General features: G+C 43.5%; 1 protein-coding gene across 3 annotated transcripts in view; it reads right to left on the reverse strand.

Moving 5' to 3' along the window:
- Positions 1 to 3,034: 3,034 nt before the first annotated feature.
- KCNAB1 (potassium voltage-gated channel subfamily A member regulatory beta subunit 1) overlaps positions 3,035 to 17,260 on the reverse strand; it is a 403,750-nt gene continuing 389,524 nt past the window's right edge. For all 3 annotated transcript variants that reach the window (XM_034664047.1, XM_034664054.1, XM_011228956.3), the window contains exons 12-14: positions 13,612 to 13,732; positions 8,714 to 8,802; positions 3,035 to 3,793 (exon numbers count right to left, since the gene is read on the reverse strand). In XM_034664047.1, the coding sequence (XP_034519938.1) occupies positions 3,704 to 3,793; positions 8,714 to 8,802; positions 13,612 to 13,732 (300 nt within the window). In that variant the 3' untranslated portion in view covers positions 3,035 to 3,703. The remainder of the gene's footprint in view (positions 3,794 to 8,713; positions 8,803 to 13,611; positions 13,733 to 17,260) is intronic.

Here is a 17,260-nt window from a genome sequence, read left to right on the forward strand (position 1 = left end):
TAGTACTTGGGAATTACAGAACTTCTCCCCCAGAGCTCTCCCCATCTTCGAAAATGACTATGTGGCACATAGAATTATGATGTGCTGCATCTGGTTTAGTTAGTAAAAACCTGTTGCAGAATTTATATCTTAAAAAGACCTCATATCCAACACCAGTAAAATAAAAAGGGGATTAAAAGTGATTAAATCCCCCCCCAACTCCTTGTGGTAAATAGAGGCTTAAAATGTTGGCTTATTTCACATTTTCCTATTTCTAGTTTCTCATTTACAACTTCATAAAAATCTTAGATTGAAATTATTCTTAGCTAGTAAAAGTTTATTGGTTGTCCTATTTGGTAAATTATTCTAACTTGGAAAGAATAACTTAAAACAAGGTTTGAAGTTCACTGAAATACAGAGGTTGGATTCATACCTAAAATTCTTGTGTGAAAGGTCTTGTTTATTAACTATGATTAAACTTTGCTTTTTAAAATTTATTTTTCCTAGATGTCTTTATGAGAGCATGTGAATAAGTGTATGTCATCTTTATTACTTATTTGACATTACCATTTATATTTCCCATGCATGTAAATGCTCATTTTTGTAGTTACTGATCAGATGTCTGTCGTGCAGTGACGGGCATAATGTGGTTATATCACAGAGCAGCATGTCGGGCCTCTTTGCCAGTATGTGCCTGCTGTGTTGTCCTGCCCACCCAATTTCTGGGTTTTCAGTATGTGTGCCAGTCACTGCTGTTTCTGGAGAGATAAAGGATACGTAGACAGAGAGCACCGATTTACAGATCCATCTGTTTGAGCTCTAGGGGATTTGATCCCACCTCTTTGGACTCCCAGGTAGGGGAATGAATTGAGGATTAGGACGGTTTTTTGAGTGGTTGGTTTAGATTTTCATGGATGTGGTTAAAGACTAACTTCTCATTGGCTTGCATGAGTTTTCGTGGCATCTCTTCTCTGACCTTTGCCTCTTAACTGATTCTGAATTTGGATTCTTACCCAAGCTTTTTTTAACTTAAAAATTTACCTACAGAATTCATATAATTCATCCTTAGAAAAGCACTGGACTGGAACACTGAATACTTGGGTTTTAGGCCTGGTTTCCTCATTTGCCAAGAAGTGGTGGCCCTGGCTAAGGCGAAGCTGTGACATCTCTTGACAGATGGTACACTGTTGATGAAGATAAAGTGAGTTCTTAAAAGTGGGAAGCCAGGCACACAAGCGTCTAGTTTGCATTTCCACTGGCCGAGATTTCAGTATGCGGACGACTGCTACCCAGGTTACCCTTCGGAATGGTATGCTGTTAGAAAAATTCTTTCCGGAAAAGAATATGGGAGTACGTGGAAATTTTTCTTAAGGATATAACTGACATTTCTAATCTAGTATGTTTACCATGGCAGATGATTTGTCTGTTAAAAAAACTAGTTGTTCCCATGTGTCAGCAGTAATGTTTGTCTTTTTTTTTTTTTTTTCCTCTTTTTAAAGATTTTATTTGACAGAGACAGCGGGAGAGGGAACATAAGCAGGGGGAGTGGGAGTGGGAGAAGCAGGCTTCCTGACGAGCAGGGAGCCCGATGCGAGCAGGGAGCCCGATGCGAGCAGGGAGCCCGATGCGAGCAGGGAGCCCGATGCGAGCAGGGAGCCCGATGCGAGGCTCAATCCCAGGACCCTGGGATCATGACCTGAGCCGAAGGCAGCTGCTTAACGACTGAGCCACCCAGGTGCCCCTGTCATTTGGTTTTAATTTGCAGGTATTTTTAAATGAGTTTGAGAACTTTAGCCTTAACTTAGTGCATTTCTAAAACCCAGTGAGAGGTATCTTTAACAGTTAATCATTTTCTTCATTAATAAGAGAAAAAAGTTTGGATTGTTACTGAAATCTTTTGATAACGGCTGTTTCTGTTGGGTATTATTCAGTGCTGCTTACTTGCCAACGCAATTTTTATTCAGATGATTCCTACTGCCTATTTTATGGAGGTGGAGATATATATTCCCTTATAATGAAAGATCAGATAAAAACTCTAATTGAGATTAAATGCACAAAATGCTTTTATTACTCTAAGCAAATAAAAGTTAAATTGCAGTTCCAATTTGACAACTTCAGCTCATTTATGCGTACAGTAAGTAGTTCACTGGTTTAATACACAATGACCAACTGAAGGATGATCTATCATGAATCTGGTACTCCTGAACAAAAAACCAACTGTTTCCTTAGTGGAATACAGGCAGTAATAACAAAAAAGAAAATTTATTGGTATTTTACACTAACACTTTGAGATTTAGAATTTAATCATGAAGTATGTATTTGGAAATGGTGACAGAAAATAGCATTTTTAGCTGATAGTGTATTCTTTAAATCTCAGTGATTTCTATATGGGGTACTTGCCAGAAAATTGGAATTTTGTACATGCTCAGGTATCCAAATAGATAGGAACCCCACCCCTCCCCAAGTTTTCCCTCCTTACAGGTACACACAATATATTGTCACAATTTTTTTCAAGTGGAATATTCATGAGGATAGGTAACCAGTCAGTAGTGGCAAGGTTAGCTCTCAGCTTCTGTGTGCAACAAGGCTAGGCCCCTTTAATCCATGCAAAAAGCTTTCATGCATTTAGTTCAGTGCATATAATGTGGTTATAGAATTCGGAAATTTTTTAACATTTGCTTTTTACTAGGCAAGTTAATTCACCCAACATATGCTGAACAGTGACAGCATTTTTCACAAAGTCCATGATTTACTGCCATGTTAACTCCTCAAAAACAAGCATTCTATTGAAAGTCCCAGTGCTAATTAGACAGCAAACATTTGCCTTTGTGGGTATTTTACAGGTTTACTTACAAAACTGAGCGTGTGTACGTTTTTAAAGCTCAAGTATTGAAACTTACAGAAGCTGTGCCTACAAGCAGTCAAAAGTATAAAGCAGGTTTTAATAAAATGTAGTCAAAAATGAACACTTCAGTTGCAGATACATTTTATTCAAGGCCTAAGCTCCCATAGCAGTGTAATCCTCCCTTTCATAAATTAGGCATAATGTCTCAAGTTAAAGATAGGGCGTTCGTCCTTTCACAGTCTCTCCATGTGAATGGACAATGTTAATAGAATCCTAATAGATAACCTTGGGTAAATGACAATACAGGGCATTCTTGGGGCCAAGCAACAGTATTTTTAAAAGGTAATGAAAGCAAATGCCGTGGAATTTTAGTTTTGTTGAATGACCAGTGAAACAACTCTTGCTAACCTTAATGTGGAAATAGAAAAAAAACAACGTGAAGTTGTTTTGCTTATTCTCCCATGACTTCTGAGTGAACATAGCCTACTCTTTCTGATGCAATCCACATTGCATCTGCAGATTTTATGCATTTGGAAAACTAGAACTGTACAGCCTTCTTCAAGTTACTAAATGCCTGAAGGTAGTCTGCCCTCCCCTCAAACACCTTGTGGCATGCGCATGAGGTGCACAGAGCAATGCAAGAATAGGTGACTCCAGTCCAAGATAAGAAAATAGAATGCATTTCCTTGGTTGTGAGTTTTCGGATGTGCTCGTAACTCCTGTGCACAGTGGTAGCGACAGCAGATAGCTCAGAATCCGGGAATGCTAGAGGTGGAGCAGCAGGCTGCTAAGTGACTCAAAAGACTGGCTAGTGACACCATTCTGTACCACTAGAGACCGCAGTTGGAACCGTGCACGTCCCGTTGCTCATGCCCTGCCTTATGATCGGTAGTCCTTTTTGCTGTAGGGCTTGTTTCGCAATATGTTATCAATCTCATTTACCACGTGTGATGTCATCTTTGGGAGAACCTGAGGAGCAGGAGAAGTACAGAGGATAGGGTTAGTACTGGCCGATCATTTGTTTGTTGTGCTTCATACTACGCAGAGTCGTCTAGACTTGTATACATTTATAAGCCACAACTAGGTGTAAGTCCCCCACCGGACTGTAAGCTCCTTGAGGTCAGGGACCTTGTTTTTTTCACCACTGCATCTTCTGTGGTAAGAGTGCTTGGCTCATAGTTGGTGCTTGTAAGTATTGCTGACCTGAATAAATGCATAATGTCTAAATGAAGACTCATAGAAATATAATGAGTCATCATTTCAGATTTTCTAATGGCCATGTAAAAGTGGAAGGGAATGTGAAATTGTTTTTACTCCATTTTATCTAAAACATTTCAACATGTCAGCATAGAAAATTAAAATGCTGTTTTTTAAGTACTAAGTCTTTCAAATCCAGTACATTTAACAACTTACAGCACATCTCCATTTCGACAAGTTGGTTTCATGCACTAAAAGGCCATTTGTGGCTAGAGGCTAGGGTTGTGGGTAGCACAGGTCTAGAGACTAAGGAGAGATTCTCTGCCACTTGTGGCCAGGGGTTAACAGGCATCCCTCATAGATGGAATGGCTTGGAAAAGTGAGCAGTCTGAAATGGAAGAAAGTGTAGAGGATGGTGGTGATGGTAGGAATAGGGGAAAGGGAAGTTGGGGTAATCAGCATGGAAGGCCTTGAATGCCACTCTTTGGAGTTGGGACTTAATTCTTGGCAGCGGGGAACATCTCAGGACTTCTGAGCTGGGAATGACCCTGTCAGACACCTGGAGGTAGCTTGGAGGAGTAGAGAAGGGAACACAGATGTTAGATATTTCTTGCTGCTGGAGCCAGAGACGATAAAGCGGTAGTTAGTGGCAGTGGAGTAGAAAAGGAGAGTGGATCGGAGAGACACTTTGGAGGCCAATGAGGATTTCGAGACTGAATGACTGGAAGGATAGAGATGTTCACTGTTGAGAGTGGGAACCACAAGAGTAGTTTGGAGCACAAGAGGTTTAAAGTAGGCTCGAGATTAAGGTGCCTGTGGGATATCGGTGTGGGCAAGGCTTGTGGGCAGCTGAGTGGAGCTGTGGATTGGTGCCAGCAGGAAGACTGGAGTTGAGGGTTCGTGAGTCACTTGCCACAGACAGGCCTGCCCATTGAAGCCCTGGGAGAGGATGAGATCACCCAAGGCTAGAATTTATCATGAGAAGGGGACCAAGGGCACAAATTACACCATAAGACAAGGGACAAAGGCAGTCTTCTTCACAGGAATAGACTGACCCTGTGTGGAGACTGTGGCAAAAGACAATTATGCCGGCCAGTTTTGAGGTTTCAGCCTCACCCTTCCTCTGCTGCAATCATGTTGGCCGGGGTGACCTTGTCTCCACTCAAGTGCTATTCTCAAAAGCCGTGGTAGGGTTTGGCAGAATAGTAGAGCTACTCTGCCTGAGAAACTAGTTTTGGCTAATGTTTTCCTATCCGGAGCTAAAGGGGGAGAATTTAACTTCCCACCAGCTTAGGAGTCTCAGAATTGAAACTAATATGTTCTTTAAAATAAGACTGCAACAAAGAGACCCAAATCTGGAAAGTAAATTTGTGGGAAGTTTTGTCTAAAATATAGTGGGTTAGCCATGTGAGGAGAAAAAAATTCTTCATTCATTATGCCAAAGTAAATTTCAGATAGAGATTTAAACATTAAAAAAAGAAACCATAAAACTACTTGAATAAAACATGAAAAATGTATATATAGTGTTGTAAGACTTAAGTTTTTAAGAAGCCATACATCCAGAATTTTATGTGAAGTCGCCCAATTTTTTAATGTTGGCAACTGTTGTAAAACATTTTCATCCACTGCAGATTACACAAACATCCCACAGGCTACCAGTTTGGCAACCTTGCTGTTCTGACTGGACTAATTGGTGGATTGAGGATACCAGGGAGGGAGTGGTGAGGGGAGATGAGCCCTGGATGTGAGAAGGGCCTGACTGCTGAGAAGCCTGGATTTCTCTGAGCAGCTGATGGGGAGCCTCAGGAAGGGGAGAGAATTGCTTCTCCCCACTTTAGGTTTTTTAGGATGGGCACCTGTGCCGATGATGGCAGGCTGCCTGCAGCTGTGGTTTCTCCTCTCTAGTCTCTCCAATTTATGCATGTCTTAGGCACGTTCCATCCCTTGGAGTACCCGACTCTCTCTGCTCCCATTAGAAATTTCCTTTAGCAACTGTTGGCACTGCAACCAATCCCACCACTGCTGGGTGCCCTCCCCTCTCCCCCCGCCCCCAGCTGCCCAGTCACAACCTGCCTAAGGTGGAATATTCGGTGCTGGGCTGGCCAGAGGTAGGAGTGGAAAAGGGAGGGGATGATAAAGCCTCTAAGGTAGCAGTCTCCCACCTTGGGGAATGGTCCCTTTTCTTTGAACCGTTGGAGCATGTCTCCCGTGATCCTGTTGTCAGCCTGAGCCTTGCTAGGGAGGAAGTGCTTTGGGAAGATGATGGACTCAGAGTTTTCCTCTGAAATAGGTCTTTTACTACCTGGACTACTCCCCCAGCCCTGGAGTTACTTTTTTTTTTTTTTTTTTTTTAAATAACCATTCTCAGGCAATATTAACTCCCCCTGGGATGGCAGTGGTCACTCTATTAGCATGATAGGAATCTCAGTTTCTCCCTCTTTGGGCGAAGCCACCAGCAAGTCATGGTGTCTGTTTCCAAAGCCTATGGACTCCATTCACTACCCCTCCATGGCCACCATCGTGGCTAATCCCAGCCAACATCTGTCACCTGGACAGCTGCCTTTGCCTTTCTTCATTCCACTTCCTACACAGCAGCCAGCACAATCTTTAAAAAAAAGCTCCAATAACAGCGTGTCGCTCTTAAAATGCTCCCAAGGATTTGTTGCATGTATGACAAAACTAACTTGTTGAGCATCCTGTGAAATCCGTCGTCTGCTGCCTGCCTCCACTTCAGTGCACCTGCTGTCCCTTTTGCTCACTACATGTTGGCCACATTAGCCTTAGGCTGGCAGTGTCTGGAAAAAGCCAAGCTCCTTGCCATCTCCAGGCCTTTGCACTGTTCTCCACTGTGTCTGGAATCCTCATGCTTGGGTGTTTTCACATTTCTCCTCTTCCAGGCTGGCTTTAGAATAAGCATATCCCAGAGGAGCCTTGTGCAAAAACATCACCAGAAGTAGGCCCACCCACTTCTCAATTAGTCTCTATCATAGAACCCTCATTAGTTACTTAATAGTCCTCACAGTCTGAAATTATTTCCTGTTTATTATGTGCCTCTCCCACTGAATGTAAACTCTTTGGCTAATATCGTTGTTTCCTATGGTTTCTCCAATGCCTGGTACATAGTAGGCTCTCAAGATCTGAATGAACTAAGGGACAGATTTCTGAATTCACTCTCAGCCAGCCTGTGAGGACAGAGACCTGTTTTCTTTTCTTAGTACTCGCTCTGCCTAGTGTGATGCCAAATGTATAATACATAAGAACTATGAATGGAATTGAAATCGTTGGATTTTCAATTGTATACAGACTGTACCTTTATCTCCTCCATTGTGATTCCTCCTTGTCTTTTCCTGGAGCATAAGTAAAAATAAGGTAGGGGTGGTTTTCATAAGAGGGAGCATTCCCCATGCAGGGATGGAAGCCCACAGAATCCAGGAGGGTTTCTGCCACAGAAACCAGGAGGGGTTCCTTGTGGCAGGGGCAGAGGTGATTACCCTGTTGCACAGCCCTAAGAAAGGGATAGTGGGAGGGAGGTTGGCACCATTTATCTCCCAGCATATCATGGGCTATTTGCCAAAAGGGTTTTAAACGTTTTAAGGTGAATCATGTTTGTTCCCACGTCCATGTGTTTCCTTTGGGGAGGGTTCACAGGGCTTGCTTCAGGTACAGGTGGGCAGGGGAGACCGTTCTGTTCCCCAGGGAGCAACAGGAAAATACACAACCACACCTGTTTTGGCAGGTGGTGGCTGTGCAAGAGTAGTAAGCAGGCTCCTCCTCAGGACCCTTGGGCTTGAGAGTGGGACAGGCTCAGGACTGAGTTGTGGCCTTTGGGGGTAGGGATGGTCACAGTAGCCACCAGCCCCACCCTCTCCACAGATGAAACTCCCAGGAACATCTCTCTCCCACTTCCCCTCTCACTGCCGTTACAGGCTCCCCGGAGTATAGCTGCAGGCTCCTACCAGTTCCAGTCTGTGCGGGGGAAGAAGTGGGGTGGTTAGGCCTGAACTGCTGCTAGGGAAGATGTGATCCTAGAGATCCAAAACAGAATTTTGAACCTACTTCCTCTTTAAAGTGTGGGAAACATTCAACAAGTACTTGCTTGCTGACTAAGGGATATATAGTATGCTAGGAACTGGAAAAGCAGTGGAGATGCAAGAAAGACACAGGTCTCTGACCTCAGGGAGCTTCCTCTCCAGCAGGGGAGACAGGAAATTCTCCTACACGATAAGTGCTGTGATGGGGAGGAACACAGGATGCTGTGGGAGCAGAAGGGGGCGATTGGTACAATGTAGGTTGGGCAAATATTTGGGGAAAGAACTAATGAATAAATGATGTATATATGGCTATTACCTTTCAAGCAGGTTTTTATGGTAAGGCCTGGGAGCTCAGTCGCCCAGTGTCACATTGCTTGGTTCCTGGATTGTACTGTCCCACAATCCATCCTGAAGAATGAGCTTTGAGAATATCGTCTCTTCATAAGAGGACACCCCTGGGTCCATGTACATGAAAGGTTCTGTTGTTGCTTGTACCTTTGCCCCCTGTGCTCATGTTCTCTCCACCCCCATCTAGGAAAGCCTGTGGGAAGCTGTGACACAATGAAGGATAGAGGTGGAGAGAGATAGGACCCTGGCTGGGGACATCTTCAGAGGACCATGATATCCCCTGGAGTTTGGTGGGAAGGGCTGTAGCACTTGCCTGAATGGCACCGAGGTTTTCAATGAGTTGTTCAGGAGTGGAGGATCCCAGGAGCACAGAACTCACACCCTCATTTCTCAGGCACCATGCTGGGAAGAAAGCACACACGGTCAGGATGTCAAAACACTTCTTGTTGATCGGCTTCCAAATACCACCTGTAATTCCCGTTGTTGCAATCAAAACTTTTGGGGGGAGGATAAAAAGTGTTCCCTAGGATTTAAGACCACAGCAGCAGTCCCCATCCTGGAGGGAGTTTAGTAGAATCTGTGCATTTGAGTTGATGGCTTAGGGCTCATACGCTTTCTGCATGAAGACTTGACCCAATGGCTGGGGTATCCAGTTGAGCTATCCACCCCAGGAACACATTCTTGCTCCTGAAAACACCTGACCCTGCTCCCTGGCGGATGTCTGCATTCCTATTTCCATCTTGGCCCACAGTCTCCTGTCTTTCCATCTTATTCATGCTCTTTTTCCTCATCTGTTATAGACCGAGTGTCTTGTTCTTCGATTCCATCGACTTGTCAAACTCGGGATTTCCCTTTCTTCCTAGCCTGAGAGTCTGCCTTTGTTGATTATCTGGTTACTCTCTCACCAGCCTTCAACCCCTCACTCCTCTCTCCTCTGCCTCTCTCGAAACCTCCACCCTTAAATCCTCTATCCAGCATCATCCCCTCACTCTGGCAGATGACCGGGCTTCCACCTGTATGTAGCAAATTCAGTCCGTCAGGTGGGACATTCCTCAGTACGCCACAAACACATCCACACCTTCCCGTTTCAGAAGATGATGTGTCTGGTTTCTGTTCAAGGGCAAAGTCTGCCCTGGATCCAATTCCTGTTGACTTTTCTTGGACTTAATTCATCCATTGTTTTTCATTTTCTCTCTTGAATTTTAAATTTCTTACTACCTCCTTTAACAAATTTGTCCCACTCTAAAATTAGCCTCCTCTGACCCTTCATACTTGCCTAGCTACTGCCTTGCCCTTACACTTCGTAAGGCTAGTTTAGACTCCCTGAGATGACTCCTTTGCCTTCTAGTCCCCTTCTTACCGTGTAAGAAGCCAAGTTCCTTAGGAACCTCCTTGTGGTTACAGATGTCTGCAGCTAGAGGTGTCTGGACGCCCAGATGCAGTGTTTGCTGGACACCCTGCTAGGTGTCCCATGGGCACTGCACATGGCTTGCTACTTACTACTAAGCCTGTCTTTCTTGTGTTCCCAGTCTCATTTTGGGGCCATCACCAAGGAACTTGACCTTCTAATCCCCAAACTAGGGTAATCCCCTAGTTACCCTTAGGAACTGCCCTTTTTCTGAGCCCACATTCCCTTTTAGTTGCCACATCTAGTTGATTATTCCTCCTAAATATTTCTGTAATCCAGTAGCTCTCTCATGGTAGCATGCATCAGAATCATCGGGAGGGCTCATGAAATGACGACAGGGTGCCACCCCCTGAGTTTCTGACAGAAGGGCTGGAGTGGGGCCTGGGGATCTGCATGTCTGACAAGTTTCCAGGTGCTGCTGATGCTGCTGGTCCCGGGACCATGCTTTTTCTGAAAACAACTTTGTTGAGGTAGAATTTCCCCATTTAAAGTTTACTCAGTAATTTTTCAGAAGTTTATCAAATATGCAACCATCACTATTTACAGGTAATCCCATTTCTGTGATCCCAGTTCCAGGAAACCACTAATCTGCTTTGTAGCCCTATAAATTTTATTACTTCTGGACATTTAATTTAAATGGAATCCTGTAACCTGGATCCTTTGTGTCTGACTTCTTCACTCAGCATGATGTTTGTAAGGTTCACCCATGTTAATAGCATTTATTAGTAAATATTTCTTCCCTTGCTGAACAGCATTCGATCATGTGGATGTGGGACCGCACGTGGAGAATCTGCTCTGGTTCCACTGCCCACTGTCCTCATTCAGGACCACACTCTCTCCTGCACACCTGTTTTCCCGCCTCATGACTGGATTGTCCCCTCCCTTTCCCCCATAATCTGTCACACATCGAGCAGCACTTTTTCCAGATACAAATCTGATCATGTCATGCCTAGTCAAAAGTTCTTCAGCATGTACCTGACATAATCATTGTCTTAATAAGATGAAGCTCTCATTTCTCATCTTGGCAAACTTACTAGAAAGCTCTCCTCTCCAGCTTTGTGTCTTCTCACTCCCTGCCTTGAACTTTGGGCTTCAGCAGCATGAACTGTTGGTAAATCCTTCCCATCCGCAAACATGCTGTTTTTCTCCTCAAACCCTTGGCTCAAGTGTGCCCTTGGCCTGGAATGTCTCTCTGCCTCACTAATCCCTATTCATCATTTGAGACTCCTGATGGGTGCTGCCTTCTCCCAAAGCCCTTCCCTGAATCCCAGGCTGGGTTGGGAGCCCCTACACTTTATTTAACTTCCATAATCCTTTGTGTCCTCAATTACTTTATTACAACACTGTATTAAATTACCTATTTTCTTGACTTCCCGACCAGGCTGCGAGAAATGTGTTGTTTGCACCTAGATGTTCAGCACCCAGCCCAGTACCTGCACGTAGTAGGTGCTTATTATGTGATTGTTGAATAAACAGAGGTGTGAATGATTGATGGGTGACCCCAAGGCCCTGCAACAGATGCTCTTGAGATGTTACCATGCTCTGGCCTTTTGAGGCAATCACTAAAGCTTTCCACATGGGCAAAATAATACTCTATAAAGGCAAAATGCCAAGTGATCCAGGACTTTTTTTTTTTCCTGGCTGCATTGTTTCCTGCTTTGCACTTAGAGAACTCTCTTGGCTCTGGTGTTAAGTATTGAGGTCAAAGCAGGGCACTGGGAAAATTATTGCCCATAAACTACCTGATGTCAGCAACAGCCAGTTTTCCCCATGGGTTGTGGGGCATAGGAGAACCCACTGGGCAAAACTGGCCAGGGTGATAACACATGCAGATGATTCAGCTTCTAAGCAAGTGCCACCAACAGCCCTATCCAGAAAGCCTGTGAGCACGGTGTGAGTGCTGGCTTCTGTGCAGGTGTGTGACGTGGAGCCACCCCACACTTGGGTTCAAGTGGTTTGTTTCCTGCCAGAGGACCCCCCTGCCCCCTACACCCTTCTAGCAGATCAAAGGTAACATGCCTGAAAATAATTTCCCTCTTGGTTTGAGAGTTCTGTGCTCAAAAGCAAAACTACTTGTTTATAAAGAAAGAACAAAAATGACAGGCAAGCAAGACAGCTGGGGGCACAGAGGGAGGAAAGGGAGAATCAAAGCAAGTTTTAAACTTGGGCTGTAATGAGTCTTTCATTTATATCTAACATCCAGTGAGTTTAAATCTGCTCAAGATTTCCTTTTGAGAAGGACACTGTTCTCTTCAGAGCTAAATTCAAAACTGTCATGTTACCACCTAAAACCGTATTTACAACCCTATTTCAAGATGTTTTTTCTGCCTGTCACTTTGACCACATGCCATGGCTAGGAATGGATGGAGTTGTGGGTCAGAGGTATCTTATACTTTGCAAAAACATCATCATCGTCCTCACCATATACTGAGTACCTACACTTTGCTTTATATATATAATTTCCCTTTTCGCAACAAATTTATAAGGTCTGTTGTCATATGCATTTTATAGATGAGAAAATTGATAGGTTAAATAACTTGCCCATGGTCAAATGGCCAATACTTTTTTACTATGTTTGTTAAAGCTATAGGGATGCTAATAATCACATTATTCTTTGACTTTTTTTTTTTTTTTGGAAGGACTAAAACAAGTCCTGTATACATGTACCTGGGTAAATGATATTCCCTACCTTTTCCCCAACTACGTCCCATTTCTGTCTGTCTCCAGCTGCCCCCATTCTCTGCCTTCCAACCACAGAAGGATCTCACATCCAGCAATTTATTCGTTGCGTTGTCTTATTTTCATAGAACTTGAGCTTTTGATCTCCTTATTTCACTGTATCAGATTAGTCCCAATCCCCACTGTTTCATAATCCTTGGGAACGTTTCCTAGAATCTACACCCATTGTATTCTTTTCTCACGGCTCCGATGCTTGGACGAGACCATGAGGAGAAAGCGCTACTTCCTGAAGCCAGGGAGCTAAAAGTGTACGCGCTTTTCTGTTCGGTTTCTAGCCTCTAAGCCACCTGTGGCTACTGGAGATGTGAACTGAGATGTGCTGTAGGTATAAAACACATTCAGGATTTTGAAGACTTAGTTTGAAAAAAAGAATGTAAAATATCTCAACTTTTTATAGTCATTATATGTCAGAATGATAATGTTTTGGCCATCCTGGGTTAAATAAAATCCATCATTAAAATTAAGGTCACTTATTTCCTTTTTAATTTTCTAGTATGGCCACTAGAAAATTTAAACTTAGAATATGTGGTTCACATTCTGCTTCTGTTGGTTTTCAGCCGTACGAGTGACCATGATGTTTCATCAATGCCACAGTGTTAAAAGAGCACTTTTCATGGCCCCTCGGGAAGTTGGACAGCGAAGCTGCTCCTCTAGGACAGGTTTCCATGGGGCGGTAGCCTTGGCCCCTGGTACCCCCAGCCCTGCTTCTGGCCGCTCACTAGCCCCACCTTAGCTTCCAGGGATGGGAAACTAAGCCTGAAGAAATGGATATCACTACACAAATGAGGGGCACTCACCCCTGACACCAGGAGGATGTGTATGTTTTCACTTGTTCTCATTAAAACCGTGTTCTAAGGGATAGAGGAAGGAAATAAATGTTTTAACATGTAAATTTATACCTACAGCACATCTGAAGTTTGAAAGCTTCATTTTAGATAATGTTAACCAGGAGCGTATGCTTCAGAGATCAGTCTGCCCTTACACTAGATGCTTTATCCTGATAGGGATATGAAAGCCATTTTCCGTGATCTAGCAGGGCCTCCCCTCCCCGGTAACTTGCTTACCAACAGCCAGCTGAGGCAGTGTGCATCCCAGACGCTCAGCAATCGGGGAAAGGTCTTTTAGCTTGTTTTGCTGCTTTCGGCCTTCTTCGCTTACAATTCTCTCCTTCAGCCACTGGTAGCACTAGGGAATAGAAGAGCATTTAAATGTCAATGTCTGGTGAGGGTCTGAGACAAAGATTGTTAAATCAATAAAATAGGAGAGCCCTCATGGTGAATTTCTAAACCTTCTTCCCTGAATTTTATGTTTCGTGGTGACTGGATGCCTATGCTTTTAGGCAAAGAAATTTTCCTCTTGGTCTCACTCCTTGTTTATTGGTTCAAGACAGATTGATTTTGACTAACGGTCACCATTCAAACCCATCAACATTCATGAAAATTACTAAAATCCTGACATATAATCAATTATATATCGTCTGCTAAGTGGAGGAAATGATGTTTCTTATTGCAATAGCCCAATTTTAGAATGCAGCAAAAAACAAACAAAAAAAAAAACCCTGACATTTCACCAAGGTCTGTTATGTTTCCTTTTTGTCAAGAAAGCTGGGTGCCAAGCTTTCTGCTCAAAGCCATTATCTTAACATTCTTTTATAACTATGTTTCTTCCTCTTGCCTTCTATTTACTCCTATTTACTTCTATTTTTTTTTTAAAGATTTTCTTTATCTGAGAGCAAGTATGAGTGGGGTGAGGGGCAAGGGGAGAAACAGACTCCCCACTGAGTAGGGAGCCCAATGTGGGGCTCGATCCGGGATCATGACCTGAGCTGAAGGCAGCCACTTAACTGACTGAGCCACCCCGCTGCCCCACCAGTCTCCTCTTCTTACAGTACGGCTTGCTTGCTTGCTTTTTAAAAATATTTATTTATTTATTTATTTGACACAGGGAGGGGAGAGAGCACGCACAACCAGGGGGAGCAGCAGGCAAAGGGAGAAGCAGACTCCCCGCTGAGCAGGGAGCCTGACCTGGGGCTTGATCCTAGGACCCTGGGATCATGACCTGAGCTGAAGGAAGATGCTTAACTGACTGAGCCACCCAGGTGCCCTACAGCAGGGCCGCCTTGTGAGCTCTCTCAGCTCCTTCCTAGAAGCAGATATAATAGGTACCCAAGTACATTTTTAGAGTTTTAAAGTGTATAAAGACTATCCCAAATGTGTATTATCTTTTGTATAACGATTGAAACTTTAAAAGGTAAGGAAACTCAGAATGGAAAACTGTTCTGTAAAACCTCTGAGAAGAGACTGACTCTGATCTGTAGCCTGTAAAGTGAGCCAATTTCCTAAATAGGAGACAAATCTTTTAGAACTTCTCAGTGCCTTGCTTTCCAGAAGGTTCTGTTCTTATTAAGAAATGAGGGACAGTAGAATGTTCTATACAAAACTAATAGTAAGCAACAACATCCAAGGGGTAACAAATATTTGTAAGAATGTGTTTTAGTGAAAATAACAGAAACCATCCCACTGTGTGGCAATGTGGATTTCATCTGTTCTGTGTGTTTGCAAAATAATTGTCACCACAGACCTTTACCTTCCCAAAGGCAGCAATCACCACAGACACTACCCACATGATTTCAATAAGGCTGCCTGCTTTTGTTTTTTAAGTACTTTTTTCTTCATTCTAAGAGAGTATTTCCAAAGAAAAGGGTAACCACATTATGTTTTATTATGATTTTTGGAATGATTTTGCAGATGTGAAAAAGAGAAAGGGCAAGCTGCCCCAGTTCTGTTGGCTTCCTAGATCTCAAAGGCTTATGGTCTGGCTCCTCACTTGAGAGTTTGCTTAGGGAGATGGCCAAGAGTTTTCCCAGCCTCAGCTCTGGGAAACCTCAGCTTCTTCCAGGAGGAATGGTGGCCTGGAGCACCTCTCCAGAGACAGCTTGTGCCAGCCGTGATGAGGTGGGGCCTTGTGACAACGAACACTGCCATCGGGGCCCGGGACCCTACCCTGACCAGACCTGTGTGCTGGGTCAGAGAGCCCTTGAACTTACTTCCCCTGTCGTCAGTGGGAAAACATTACCAACCCTCACTTTAATTTCATAACACCTTTCAGGGGACCAGTCTCTGAGTGTTCTTCAAAGGAAAAAAGAAAAAGGTTGAAAACCAATAGTGGAATGATTGCTTTCTATTGTAACTAGGAGCGTTCCTTCAGTCTCAATATGTACCACACGCATAAGGAATGGTTGTTTGTCACAGAGCTCCATTTTCAAAACCTTGTCGTGTGGAGTGCATTTGTACTCTTACGATCGAATTACAAGTGTGTGTGTGTGCATTTACACACACGCACACACAACATATTGAGAGACAGACTTCTAAAAGTAACAAACATCAAACATTCATTTATTGAGTCATTCTCCCTTCACGGAACACTGTAAATCTCGTTGCTTTAATCCTTGGAAAACATAAGCAGGCTAGGATTTATAAAAAGTAGACGCATAGTATTTATACTGCTTTTCCTCATACCAAAGGAAACAAAAGTGTTTTTGGAAATAAATAGCTTTAACTGCTTTGCAAGTGGGAAAATGTTAGCACAGAGAGGAGATGAGCCTTAATTAAAATATAAATATGGAACTGAACCAGTGTTTTTTGTAAGAAGATTGGTGGTGGGTGTGGCTGTGTGCGACACTACAGCCAGCTTGATGACTGGGCAATCATCCAGGAGTCAAAAGCTGATTTTTTTTCTTCCAACCCTATTATACTGCTTACCCCATTGCTGCAGTGATTGGGTCACATGTTGATCTTTTGTTCTAACTATATGGAGGAGGGCAGGGGTGGGCTTCTCATTCATCTCGACATCACCAGGTCCTGACACAGCACTCACAGAGGAGGGGCTCCATCAGTATGACCGTGAGGGAGGAATTTGAGCAACCAGGGCTCCACAGGGTAAAAATTAGATCTCTTCAAGTGTTTCAGATTGAGCACAGAAACCCCCTCCTTACTCCAGGACAACTGTGTGGATAGCCCTGTGTGACTCCACAGTGCTTGTGGATTCCACACTGTTTTATAATTCACCCCTTCACCGTCTAACAAGTCCCTAAGTTACTCCTTGAAGTGGGGGACTGTCCCCTTCTCTGTATCCTCAGCACTCAACACAGAGCCCGGCACTGAGTACTCAGTAAATCTTTGCCAAAGAAAAGATGAGCTTTTCTTCACAGATCAGGGGGCTATTGCTTTTATACATTAAGTCACAGAATTCTCTAAATTTTCTTAAAGCCTGTTTCTTTGCCATCTCCCAATGCTGTGACCATTTTACAGGTAATGCTGGGGGTTGGAGTGGTCTGTGGGACTGGCCCTGAAGCCTCCAGTTGGCTGTCCTTAATAACGGATTGAAACTCGGGCAGTAACTATAAAGCCATGGACGGAATAAGTCACATTTCTTCTCTGGACTTTGTCTTGGAGTAAGTTAGCATCCAGATCACTGACTATTATAATTCAAACTTCAAAATCTTTGGCTCAAAAGAGCAGTGCAATCTTTGATATTGAGGTTGAAATCTCTAGGTAAAATGCTGAAGCTAAAAAATTTCCTTCTGAAATTACACCGTGATGTGCAATACTTTTAGCTTCTTAATGAACACCTGGAGTACTCGAACTGCCACTCTTCCCTCACGTTGATTCACCTCAGTTTGCATGTTCCTATTTTCATTTGACAGAGGGGTAC

Source organism: Ailuropoda melanoleuca, chromosome 1 (assembly GCF_002007445.2).
Source record: "Ailuropoda melanoleuca isolate Jingjing chromosome 1, ASM200744v2, whole genome shotgun sequence".
Classification (NCBI taxonomy): Eukaryota; Metazoa; Chordata; class Mammalia; order Carnivora; family Ursidae; genus Ailuropoda; species Ailuropoda melanoleuca.